Raw genomic sequence first — 13,904 nt, 5'->3', positions numbered from 1 at the left:
TGGAACGTGCCCGGGACAGCGAGAAGGGGGGGACGGGACAGGACAGGACGGGATGGGATGGGATAGGACGGGACGGGACGGGACGGGATGGGATGGGACGGGATGGGATGGGATGGGACGGGATGGGATGGGATGGGACGGGATGGCACCGGGCGGTGCCGGTGCCGCGGAGGAGCCGCTGGCGGAAAGGGGAGCGGGCGCTTCGCAATCGCTCCGGCCCCGCCCGCCTCACCTGCGGCAGGTGCGTGGCTCGGCGGGGCCGTCCCGGCGCCGCCCAGTGAGGCTGCGGCGGTAGCGGTGGCAGGAGGAGAGGAAGTGAGGGGGAGCAGGGGCTCCCCGACCCGGGCAGGAGTGAGTATCCCGCGAGGGCAGCAGTAAGGATCCCGCGGGGCCAGCTGGGCTCCTCGGCGGGGCAGGAGCGAGGGTCCCGCGGGGCCAGCTGGGCTCCTCGGCGGGGCAGGAGCGAGGGTCCCGCGGGGCCAGCTGGGCTCCTCGGCGGGGCAGGCGCGGCGGGCACGGAGCCGCCCTCGCACCCCTGCGGGCAGAGCGAACGCGCTCGTACAGCACGGGCAGGGCTGCGCTGGCTCATCGCAGCCCCTTCTCGCCCGGGGTCGCAGCATGTGCTGCGTCCTCCACGTAAAAATCCGAGAAGCGTCGAATGCGGCTTTGGCCTCTTCAGGCTATAGGTGAAATTGAGCACACGGGCGCTTTCCAGGGCATCTGAAGTGTCTGTTTTTGGTTTTATTTAGTTGTATTTTATATCTGTGTATAATATAGATAGGTTATATATACCTGTTATGTATTGTAGAAGATATATATTCGTATTTTTTTTTTTTAATTTCAATTTATTTAATTATATAACATTTTTAACATTTGTATGAATTTATTTCTATTTTTTCTCCTGGGCTGTCTTGTACACTGTGTCTGTGTACCTGGCTGGGTTTTGTAACACCAGCAGACGTAGCCCCACCATGGCAGGGTGTGGCCATGACTGGATTCCTCTGCTGCTTTTTAAAGACTTGCCTGGCTGGTCTTCTGGTCAAAATGCAGCACTTTGGGGGTTAAATGAAAAATGCCAGATTATTAATTTTGTGGCAGATCTGTGACTTGCAAATGAAAGCTGAAGAGCTTATATAACATTTGCTGTGGAATGAAACAAACTGTGCATTTCCTTTTATGCAGCTCAAAATGATATCTTGCATATGCCACTTCTGTAAATACAGTTGGACAACCACATTTTTTAAAATTATCTGATTATTTGACTTGTGGAAGTGCTAGGTGATCAGCAGTGTGGTTTCTGTCCTCGGTGCCTGTAGCATCCTGCCCTTGTCAGGCCAGTTCACAGGTGTGAGGTGATGGAGCCAGTCAGGGGCCATGGCTCTGCTTGCTTGTCAGACATGGTCTTGGTGAAGGAGGGCAAGATGAGTCAGTTGTGGTATTCTCACATGTGGTTCTGCCATATTATATAACTGAGCAGTGTAGAGTACCTTTAGTCCTGCTCTCTGTCATATGTAGTCCCTTGCTGTGTTGATATTGGAAGCAGATTTCCTCCCTACATCCCTGTTCCAACGTTTGTTGGTTGGGGAATGTGAGGCTCTATATAGAAGCAAGTGCTTTGAAAGGCCATCCTGGCGTTCCTATAAAACCTGATGTTTGTAGCTGTGTATGTCACATGTCGGCACATGCCTAGCTGTAATTTTGAGACAGTCTTTCATGTTTCCCTGTCTTTGGGAGGGGACTGGGGAGGATCCTTATCTTAAGTGTTATCCCACATTCTTAATTCAAGGGATTGCCAAGCGTAGGAACAGGCTGCCCAAGGAGGTGGTGGCGTCACCATCCCTGAAGGTACTCAAGGAACAGCTGGACGTGACACTTAAGGCTGTGGTCTAGTTGACAAAGTGGTGTTTAGGCAAAGGTTGGACTTGGTGATCTCAGAGGTGTTTTCCAGCCTAAATGATTCTGTCATTTTCAGCCCTCAACAATGGAAGAGAGACACAGATTTTTGCTTTCTTCAGCTAATGGCAGCTTCATACCTTTGAAATGGACTGTGACAGAATTCAGTGTTGTCATTTGCATTGTGTCACGGCTTCTCACCATTAAGAATTATACTTTCTGATGCAATAAGCTCTCCTTATTTTGGGGGCTTTTGAAACAGTTATTGCATTGTTGTAAAAGAGCCTGTAATGCAGGGCTGTTATGAAGGATAACTTCTATGACTTAGTGGAGAAGAAATGCTCTTGTGAACAAGACAATTTAAGAACTTAGGCAGAACTAGGGCTCTTCTAATTTTTGATTAATAAATATCAAGCACCTTCACTTTTTAAATGTTTATTCCTTTTAGCTTGAAGAAATGTTTCTTGTGTGATTAATTGTAGGAATTAATTAGTTGGGGGAATTAGTGACTTAGATTGATCCATCCACATAGTGACAGTTTTCTTAACAGAAGTGTTAAGTATTTTCATTGGGAAATAAGTAGAATCTGTGTTTTGTTTAGGTAGTTAATATTTTTTCATGGTAGCAAAGAGGCTGTTGTGTAGTGCACATCTGGGTTTCATGTTATATTTTTATTCTCTCTGTACTTCTGGCCTTGGTGAGAAGATAAACAAGATGTTTGTTTAGGATTTTTGTATAAAAACAGCCTTGTTTTAGTTAAAGCTTTCATGTGCAAAAGGTAATAACGTTAGTCTGCTTGGGTTGCCTTGAAGTTTTTTCTTCATGATTAAAATACAGTTAACAAGTCAAAATTAGGATTCTCTTTTGAATTTTCCCCTTACCTCCCATCTAAATTTCACATACCAACTCCTGTATTAAGATGACATGAGACAGGTATATCTGAATTTGTAGCTCTGACTTAGCTTCAGTCATGCTATTTATCTTGGTGGGTAGGACCCCTTTGGTGCCAATTGTTTACACATCCAACATATTATAATAAGCGATATTATTATGAAAAACTTGCTAAAAGGGTTTCAAGTGGACAGCATCCTAGGGCATAGGTGTAGGGTGGATAGGTATGGTGGCATGTTTGGAGCCAAAGCCTGCAATTCTTGTAGTACAAATTCTTGCTAGAGTTCAGACATGAGTCTTAGTCAACCCCCAGCACAACTGTGCCTTTCATGCAGGTTTTAGAGCATGTCACTGCCTCTATATTCTTGAAAATGATGTTTTATGATTCTTTTTGCACAAATGGAGTGATTTCTTCCTCATGACACTTGTGTGTATCCTTTCTTCTAGTGCAAAGGCTACAACTTGATTGTAGGACTCTGGACTTGGGATTTTAATATTCTTGTAATTGGTAAAAGTTATAGGAATCTCTGAAGACTTTTAGCTATAGGTATTCCACTACTCTGCCTCCTGTGCAGCTGAAGAGATGTCTAATGTGCTTTTTGGAATAAATCCTCTGTGCCTCAGGCGGGTATCAACTGTCTTCACACACCACAGTTCCTTAGAAATAAGGAACATCACCTAGTTGAAATATCACACATCTACAAGGGGAACATATTTTTCTTTAATATATGTTGTTCAGCTTAGTCACTATCATTTTACCATCATGTATTCCAGCTTTCATCAGAAAAGGAGATGACAGGAAATTCTGCATCTCTAATTAGAATTTTCTCCAAGCTGACTTCAGTGCAAAAACTGCTGGGAACCCAACTTGTCAAATGCTTTTGATAATGCAAGAGACTCTGTATTACAGGGCTTTTTTTCCTTGACTTTTCTCAAGGAAATAGTTCAATGTGAGACTGAGGTCTTATACCACATAAAATTACAAAGTCATCAACTTTGTGTTTGGATTAGTTAAGCTCTTTCCTCTCTTTGGAGAAAAGTTATAAAAAAGTTATAAAAATTATGCCACAATGAAACAAGGCATGGGTTTTTCACATGTTGTAGGGTGATTTTTTAGCATTAACAAAAGGAATATTTCATGTGAAAAATATTGAGCTCCCATGGTCTAGAAGTGTATGCATAATGGTTGCAAGTTTTGAAAAGGCAGCCTGTAAACACTAGAGCTGACCAAAAATCTTTTATGCTTTTGGGCACTATACATGACAAGAGTTGCACTGATACAGCTAACAATCATTATTACTTTTATCACATTTCATACCATTTAATTTATATCAGGGCCTAATCTTGTTTTGGATGTGTTATTTTATGTAATTATGGCGTTTCAAATAAATTTTGCTTTCCAAAATGTCATCAGCTAACATCTCAATTTCTATCTCTGTAAGCCTGAGTTTACAAAATACCTTTGCTTAGAGGACAACAGCCTAAAAACTTGACCATGAAGTTTACTTATTCCTTTAAAAAGTCATTGTAGAAAGCCTTAAACCTAAGTACCTTCAGTGCTTATCCTCAGCAAGTTTGCTGATGGCATGAAGGTGAGCACTGCCATTGATAAAACAAGGATGGAATGCCACCAAGAGGGACCTGGACAAGCTTGAGAAGTGGTACCACGAGAACCTCATGAAGTTCAACATCTGGCTCAAGGCAATCCCAGATACAGCTATGGACTGGGAGAGGAACTCATTGAGAGTAGCACTGCTGAGAAGGACTTGGAGGTTCTGGCAGAGAGATGCTGAACATGAGTTGGCAATGTGGCAATATGCTCCTGCAGCCCAGAAAACCCAACTGCATCCAAAGCAGCATGGGGAGCAGGGCAAGGGTTGGGATTCCTCTGCTCTGCTCTCATGAGACACCACCTGGAGTGCTGCATCCAGCTCTGGAGTTTTAGCACAGGTCAGATGTAGACCTGTTGGAGCAAATCCAGAGGAGGGCAACAGAGTTGATCAAGGGGAAAAAGCACCTCTCCTATGGAGACAGGCTGAGAAAGCTCTGTTTGTTTAGAGTGGAGAAGAGACAGCTCCGGGGAGAGAGGTGATGCCTAAAAGGTGACTTTGTACACAGACATGTAGTGTACAAGAGGTAGCAATTTTAAACTAAAAGCGGGGAGATCTAAATTGCATGTTATGAATGCATTCTTTACTGTGAGGGTAGTGAGGCACTGGGAACAGGTTGCCCAGATGAGCTGTGGCTGCCTCGTCTGTGGAAGTGTTCATGGCCACACTGGGTGGGACTTTGAGCAACCTAGTCTAGGAGAAGGTGTCCCTGCCCATTACAAGGGGCTGGAACTGGATAATCTCTCAGGTCCCTTCCAGCAGAAGCTATTCAGTGTTTCTCTAATAAAGGCTGTGAAGAGTTGCTCATCCTAGAGTACCAGCTCATGGTAGACATAGGGCACATGTGGGTTGGGGTGAGATGGCTTGCCTCTCCAGGTTTACAGTTACCACATTTACGTGCTTCTGATGATTCTGGCTTCCTTTGAGTTATCTTCAGAAGTATTTTAATTTCTGTAACTCATAGTGATATATTAAAAGAAAACTTAGAAGCGCACACACGAAAACCCCTCAAAATTCAAACCTACAGTCTTCTAGAGATGAGAACAAAGGAAGAAATCTGATCAACTATCTCCATTACTTCATTTCTATCAATGAAAGACCTTCTGTATTTAAAATGGTTCTTTTTTTTTCAGTAAAGACTTGTGGTTCTTTGTATTTTGGGTTGATTTCATACTGTGTATTTGCATGCCAAAGTCCAAGTGTAGATGCCTGTGTTACTTCTTGCTGACTCCTTTGCTGTCTTGCAATAACCATACAGATGTAATGCAAGTTTGCATAAAGGTTTTGAAAAGTATTAATGGCATTTGTTAGTCCTCCCTCCACACAAATTGCTGTGATTTAAATGTAGAAATATGTGTAATTGTGGAAATATAAGCTTCACAAATTCTGTTATAATTTTTTATTATAATGTTCTTTATTAAAAAAATCTTTGAAATTCTGTAAATATCTCAGCTTTCTATATTGATAGCAATGTCTGAGATTCTCCTCTTTGAAATATAAAATTGTTGGGCTGTTTTCCTTTTAGAGAAAGTTCTGTCTTCTGATATGTGTCATTTCTTTTGCATATTTGAGTTCTTGAAGGCTGAATTTAGTTGTAACTTCAGTATGCTCATGAGATTTTTTTCTGGTCACAGGCTGTCATCAACAGCTAACTTTAGCAGGTTGTTGCAGGTAAAACAAGGAAAAACAGGCTAACAGGCTGGTTTTAACATGGATAAGAGGAGTTTTTTTTTCATTTTCAGCTTTATTTTTTACTTTTTTACTTTTGCTGAACTGTTTGGACAGAGTATATTTCCATCTGTCTTAGGTAAACCTTAAAATACTTCCAACTCCTTGATTTCTGTATGCTTGATTTCAGCTGCAGGTTCTGCAGACCTTTCTGGTCTGTTCTGCCTCTCTCACCACTACCAGGAGCAGTTTAATGCAATGCCATCCAGTAAACAACTTGTAATCCAGGGTGGGGAAGGAGGAAAGTGTAGTTACATTAATTCCCTGTATAAAAACCATTAGGGTTGTGAAAGCACACAGAATCTTCCAGTGCAGCTCAGCTGACGCTCTTCAAGGCCACGTAGTGCTTGCTGTAGTACTTGTATCCTACCATAGCTCATACTGTCACTGACAGATCACTGATGTCTCACATCAGTGTTGTTGATAAGCAGTGAGGCATGGAAGCTGGTCAAACTTCAGGAATCCAGGTGATAAAAATCATGGTAGAAATACATGAGCAAATTGCAAATCTTCACTGTACAGAGACCCTGTTTTCTTTTTCTTTTCAGCTCTGCTTCCATCACCTTGCACTGATGTATTTTCTTGTCTCCTTTGCTGTTCTCAAGTTGCCTATGTCAGAATTGTACAACCTTGCCCATTAGCTAACCAGTGTGTCAGTAATGCTTTCTCATTCTCTACTACTGCTTTCGTAGACTCCTTGCCTATACCATAACCAGGATGTTCAAAGTGTACATTCTGAGCCTTTCCTTGCTCATGGTTCTTGGAGTCTTGAGGAAACAGTATCTGCTTGGTTGGTTCTAAACCAGGAGTAAGGACCTCAGGCTCTGGCATTCAGCTAAAGAGGGTTGTTATTGCCTTTATTTTTTAACATCCTTTTCTTGTAGGTTCCTTTTCGATTTACTCCGCTATTTCCTTGAACTCCACGGCTCTTTTCTTGACATTTCATTAACCTGGATTCTTTGCTTTCTGTCATCGGCTTCAAGTGTTGGAAATTGTAAATGGAGACGCTATGATAAACAGAGATGTGTTTAGCATAGGCTGCTACTCATCATCTACATCTCTGTATTGCATCACTTTTTCTTTGGCTGGGCAAAATGCTTACGATGCACATCTGGCTTGCTATTCAAGGAATTCCAAGTACCAGATGAATCCCAAGGCTGGAGCTGGCTACCACAGTATCATGTTGTTACACATTTGTGAAACCAAAATTGCATTAATCTCTTTGATTGTAGTGCCAAATTGAAATTTCTTGTTTAGGCCCTTTTCCAGTGCTGCACAGTCTTGTTTTTCTGGTTTCTCCTTCCCATTAGAGTGTTTTTCTTTAACTTTTCTTGCCTATGCGAGTTTTCATGTTTATGAATGTTCCTAATTTTGAATGTTCTTTGTTCATATAAGCCTTTTAGCATTGATGTTCCTGATGTAATCATGGGTATTTGCAAATCAGCTATGCCTTAATGTATTCTTGTGCTGTTTCTGAACTTTTTAGTGAAATGAAAGCAAAGACTGAATTATTGTTTGTGGCTCTGTCCTGGTTTACCTGTCATAGAGGTATTTGTCATTGTTTTTTCTTCTTTTTGTAGCCAAAAAACCCCACTAAACCACTTTTTACAAAATACTTCAAAGCTCAAGCATACATGGGCAACATATGTGTGAAATCTGCATGCGAGTCTTTGTCTCCCCTTTGTCATCCATTCTTTGAAACTGTACTTTTGATGTTTGGGTTCTCGTAATGCCACTAGGCTTTATTTCATCTGTTCATATTCAGCATAATTTTGATTGTATCAGAATTAGTTATAGTTTTTAAGTAAAAAGGCTTTATTTATTCTTTAATGCACCTTGCTCAGATAATTTCACCAAATGTTCAGCCAGCAAATTATTTCTGTTAGTCAGAATGTAAATTAGAGGCTGACGCACTTGCCTCATCAGCTTACAAATTAAGCAGTTAATCAATTTTGGTGTGATATTCCCCCATGGGGTTTGTGTTGCTGACTCACATATGCTCAATATCTTCTCCTTTCAACAACGAGCAGGAGTGCAAATGAAGCTTGCTCCCAGCTGAGCATTCACTGGTCACAGCATTCCAAATCCATCAGTCAGTGTATCCTCCTGATAGATATTATTGTCTTATTGCTCCTGGTTACCTCTTTCCTGAGCAGTGCTTGAATACAAAACAGAAAATTAGATATGCATACTTATATGCTAATAGTGAAGACAGTGCTACAGGGTTATTATGTAAACTGGTGTAAACTGAACATGGAAATTCTGCTTATGTCTAAATATTTCATACAGTATTTTTGTTAAAAAGCAGATATGTCTATATGATTTTTTTCAATAGACTTGCGATATTAAATGAGTTTATAAGGAACTAATTTTATAGTCCAAATGCTAAGGCAAGCTTGAGGGAGAAGAGAATAATTTGACAGATGAACAGAAGTTGAAATAATTTTTGAGGTCACAGAAATCCCACTTACAAGTCTGTTTGTAGAGTGAATAAAATAAATAGAAGCAAAATTTACTCCTCCTATAACACTTATTTTATTTCTACTGTATTTTTGGACAAATGCCACCGTTTCATAGTGCAAACCTCCATGTCCTATTTTTTAAGGTGAATAGTTTTGAATTGTCTCACATATTTGTGCTATTTTTGATTTATTAGGGTTTTTTTTACTAAAAAAAAAATAATTTACTTTGCCTTTGGACAAAATTTTATGAAATTGATTGATCTAAAATTATACGGTAAGAGTCAGGCCTCAGCCATACCATATATACACAATATATAGAACCATTAAACTTTGTCTTTTTAGTGTTGATTGTTGACTCTGTCCTTATGTAATCCTGAACTCTGCCAACAAAATCCTGAATGTAGCACAGCCCAAGAGGGAGAGTCAAGCTTACCCCTTTCCGTGGTGATAAAAATGCTCTATTTCTTCTGCTGCTTCCAAATGGGAGTCCAGCCAGGCCTTATCAGTCATCAAATTATACATAATTGAGGTCAGGGTGTGGATTTGTTCGTGATTTTTTTTTTTTTTTTAACCAAGTCATCGGTTCCTCAAGGCTCCTGTAGGCATCCCACCAGTTCTTTAGTATCTACACAACGTTATGGAAGTAAATAAAGGAACTCAAAGTGAGCTACTGGGGAAAGAATCATGGTTACTACTTCGAGTAACTGTGTTGGTTTGCAGCATGAAATTGTTTAATCAGGTGGCTTATTCATCTGGCCCACTGTTAAAATCTCTGTGCCATGTTTGCTTGCCAATTAATGTCACTTTAATTTTCATACCTTCTACTGTCTAAATGAAAATCTTACTTGCAGCCCTTCTCTACAAGGTGTAGCTTTGATCTCTTCAGCTTTGGCATGTTCAACCTCTTTCTTTTTTTCTTCCCTTTTTCCCTCTCTGTATTTCTATTGTGTTTTAGAAATATCACCCATTTATTAGCTTCTGAAAGTGCACAAGTCTAGCCACATACAACGTAACTGGCAAAATGCTGTTGTCAAATCCACCTGCTGTGTCTTAGTCCATAAAAATAATCCTTCATTACTTCAGTCTGTGGCAGGAAGGGAAAAAGCAAGGGATAATGGAGGAGTGAATTCCTGTAACTACCTAAGGAATGCAGAAGAAATAATAATGCATGAAACAAGTGATACGGGGAGAAAGTGAAGTTGCTGATGTTGGTTTGAGGATGGGAAGTTAAGCTTTCCTGTGCTTGCTGTTGTAGTGTACAGCTAGATTAATGTCTCTTCAGTTTGTCCATTTCCTGGTGATAAAGGTACCCCACTATGTGGCACCAAAAACAAAAAAACAAATAAACAAACAAATACCTTTTAGAAAGGTTAGAGTGGAAATACCTAATTTTTAATTTGATTAACTAATGCTATTTTTCTGTGCAAAGTTTGTATTTTAGAAGGCAGGTTTTTGAATCATTGTGCAGGAAAGTCATAGAATGGTTTGGGCTAGAAGGAAAGAGGACATCTAATCCAACCCCTCCTGCAATAGGCAGGGACACCTTTGACTAGAGCAGGTTGCTCTGAGCAACCAGATATGTATTGAGAGGTGAAGGAACAGTGAGGTAGTAACAGTATTACTTTTCCTGCTCCTGAAGTTCAGCTTTGAATTGTCTTCAATTAATTAGTAGCTCCTACATGCACAGTGACATGCACAGAGGTTTTTGTGGTAACCATCAAATCTTTGTGAAGCAATTCTGAATCTGAAATCTGCAAATGCTTACATAAACTGTAATATGATTTTATATTTTTTCCCCACTCTATTCATCCTATTTGCAGACTTTCAGGTCTGAAAACACCTAATTTTCTCAATGGATTTAGTTAAGGGAGTTCTAATCTGTATGAAACACAAGCTGTTTTGCTGTTTTTTATTTTTTGTTTTGTTTTGTTTTTTTACATTTAGTAGTAGGAAGAATAATTGGAGATGTTTCTCTAAATTCTGAGATTAGCCAGAGAGAAGCAAAGGGGAGGAGGGAATGCATTGGGTAAACAAGGAAGAAGAGTATGAGAAGAGAAGTTGATTTTATTTCTCTAATCTAGAAGCTGGATAATGCTTGTTTTTGCTCAGTAATGTTTTGTGACTCCCCAGTGTTTTCATCTCCCCAATGTTTTTTTATCTCCAGTGTATTGGTCTTATTTTAATTGATCATGTGATCATTTTCTTGATCACTTTGCTAGAAGTCCTGCATGGTCAGGCACATAACTATCCATTTTATCACAGTCTAATCTTACTGAAGCATGAGAAAAATGAAGTACCATGAAATGTGTATTTTGGATAGACTGAGCAGGTGACCCTTCCCAGACCTCTAGACTTGTAAAGTATCTTAAGTGAAAACTTACATACTTACATTGAATAAACATGTACATATAATTTTATAATTATATAGTTATATAACATATATATATATATATATAATGTATATAACATATATATAACATAATTATATAATATATAGTTATGTGATTCTATGTAAGTGTATATATAATATAGACTTTCCTAGAATTGTTCACCTGAATTTGGAAATGGACATGCACTGTGTATTACAACGTTAATGATTATTTACAAATTATAATATGCTGGCTTTATTCTTTGCACCTTCTTGAGAAGACTGTTGTTGCAGTATGCTTTTTGAGACTGCCTCAATTTATCTCTGTACAAAAGCAGAAATCTTGTTTTTCTCTTACAACATGCTGGTCATGTTTGCCCTGTGATCTTGAAAATACAGTGTGAAGTACAAACATCAGAAGTAATGGAAACATTTGCTCCACCCCAGGTTGTTAATCTACCGAAAGCACTCATGAGTTCATGTTTTATTTGAGTTACACTGGCCTCACCTCTTGCCATGTAGCCAGGTTCCAGCCTGGGGAAGCCTTCCAGCCACAGAAGAAATGCATGTTCAAAACTCCTGCAAGCAGTTTGACAATTTTAGTACTGTAACAGTCAGAGAAAATTCACATGCCAAGAACTTTTCAAAATATCCTGAGATCTTAGAGCTTCACCTTCTATCCTTTCACGCTCAGGGTCTTGACTATTATCTTAATTTTCTGAAAAGAGAAGGGAGTTCTCTTCTAAAAGAGAAGTTTAGAGTCTGTTGCATTCTATACATTTCCTTTTGTTCCCAGAGAGACAGGTATTTCTGGACAGCCTTCTGATGAATGATGTCACTTCAGACTCTCCAAGGTTGTACCTGCTACATCTTCACCAAAGCCAGATGTTGCTGCAGGCTGTCTCAGAAAGCACTAATCCAGACATTCAGCTGTCAAAATCTCATTCTTGGAATCTTCCTTCTTGCCTGGAGAACATACTACAGGAGTATTCTTCTCTTCGAAAAATGGAGGTCTATCAACTTCTAGTCAACGGAGCCTGGGCAGAAACCTGGCTGACTTGCTGCTATGCACTTCACTTGGTCTGAGCTGAATTTCTCTCTAAACTTCATTGATGTAACTTCAAAATGCATTTAGTCCTCACCTTCTTGGTTTTGGGTGGAAATGTTGCCCAGAGTGAAGAGATGAATGAATATTCAGAGAATGTAAATTTAAAAAATAGTCCACTTTCGACTGAATGTGTTTTCTTTATGCACAGTCTTTTTTATACGTTTGTGAATTTAGGAACAGTAGAATTTGATGGAAATGCTGCCACTATTTTTTTTCAGAGATGTGATGTGAGACTAGATGCATCTTTGATCTGGCAATATAATGTGTTACCTGGATGGTTTGGTTCTGATAAACTTGGAAATAGTGAGTGTTGTTATGACCAGACCAGGAAACAAGAATACTTTAAGTAGCTCTGAGGGATTTTAGTAGATGGAACAATCAAGACTAATTCCTGTCTCTTTAACTTCACTAGGGCTTCTTTTTTTGCAAATCTACAAGTGAAACATTACTATTCTTGCATAAAATGGTATTTATAATGTTGGAAAATACTAATAATTTATAATACTCAATTCTGTCTAGTTGTTAACTAGTGACAGCAGATCTGGTGGATCAAAATGGAATAAACACACTTCCGTAGACTTTATGATCTCATTGGTTTGGAGAGTAGATTTCAAGATTTTGTATGTTTGATACTCTGAAGCTTTATAAAGTAAACATAACTTATCTCTAATCTGTGCTTTTTCCTCAGTTGAAATACGTGAGTGTCTTATGTTAGATCATATTGGAAAGAAAATCCTGATAAAACCTTCAACAGGAAGTAGATCTGTAAAGGAAATTTCTTGGTCTGAAACAGAATTTTGTTCACTTTCAGAACATGCCACATGTTTAGCTCTGTAAGAGAAGAGTCCTGAAGAGATGTGAAATTTTTAATGTTCATGAGTCAGCAGTTGCCAGTTGCTCTGCTGTTTGAAGGACAGCAGAGTTGATGGTGGTGTAGAGAAGAGCAATTAGAGTGGTCAATGATGGGGCGACTACCCTGAGGAGAGACTAAGAAGGCTGAGACTCCTGAAAGAGTGGAGCAGGCTGGGGGCTTTGATTATTTGTAAAAGCATGAAGGTAGTAGATAAGTTGAATGCATTAGGTATTCACTAGAACTTGTGAGACTTGAGCTAGGAGGCATTCAGAGTAACTAGTAGATTAATTTAAAATAGAGCACATATTTCTTTAAGGAGGAGGTGAACTGCTGCTGCAGGAATTCCAATGGCAGAGTATCAGCAGATTTAAAAAGGCAAATCTATAAATAAATAGTGACAGGAACAACTAAGGATGTGAAACACCCCTGCTGTTACCAGTGTGGATTCTGAACTCATGCAAGAGAAAGAGATAACGTACAGGAATCAGGCTTGTGTGTTTTATTAATTGGTATCTTCAGTTAAAACTATCAGAAACAAAATGTGGATCTGATGCAGAAGATAACTTCTTATATTCATTTGTTCTGAGTTAGTTTGATTTACTTTGTATTTGTAAAGAACCACTTTTCCCATACAAATGATACTGGGTTTTTTTTATATGAGATATCCTAAACTGACCATTATTTCTTTCATGTTTTACAGTGAACAACCCTATACCTTCCAACCTGAAGTCAGAAGCTAAAAAGGCAGCTAAAATACTACGAGAATTTACAGAAATAACTTCCAGAAATGGACCAGATAAAATCATACCACGTGAGTAAAGAAAATGCTTTGATTCAGCTAAAATCTTCAGTGCTCCCTGTGTTGCACTCATGCTGTCTTTACCAATTCCCTCTGTTTTCACTGACCACAACTTAGAGATGAATGAAAATTTTGGGTGCCATAACTTCTTTGAAAATATTAAATAAAGGGTTTCAGTTTGCTGTATTCTTG

The 13,904-nt window shown here is 39.5% G+C and overlaps 1 protein-coding gene across 5 annotated transcripts in view; it reads left to right on the top strand.

Annotated features, from left to right (window-relative positions):
- The first annotated feature begins 220 nt into the window (after window positions 1-220).
- The window catches only part of SH3YL1 (SH3 and SYLF domain containing 1), a 48,136-nt gene continuing 34,452 nt past the window's right edge, over window positions 221-13,904 (top strand). For 2 of the 5 annotated variants that reach the window (XM_014251401.2, XM_014251400.2), the window contains exons 1-2: window positions 13,323-13,405; window positions 13,614-13,724. In XM_014251401.2, the coding sequence (XP_014106876.2) occupies window positions 13,369-13,405; window positions 13,614-13,724 (148 nt within the window). In that variant the 5' untranslated portion in view covers window positions 13,323-13,368. Of the gene's footprint in view, window positions 352-412; window positions 687-13,322; window positions 13,500-13,613; window positions 13,725-13,904 lie in introns of those variants that run through there. The other 3 variants (XM_014251404.2, XM_088052478.1, XM_014251402.2) reach the window with 3 other exon arrangements.

Source organism: Pseudopodoces humilis, chromosome 3 (genome assembly GCF_049639895.1).
Source record: "Pseudopodoces humilis isolate 2021_Gansu_Grassland_sample_001 chromosome 3, ASM4963989v1, whole genome shotgun sequence".
In the NCBI taxonomy this organism is placed as follows: Eukaryota; Metazoa; Chordata; class Aves; order Passeriformes; family Paridae; genus Pseudopodoces; species Pseudopodoces humilis.
This window is presented reverse-complemented; position numbering and strand designations above follow the sequence as displayed.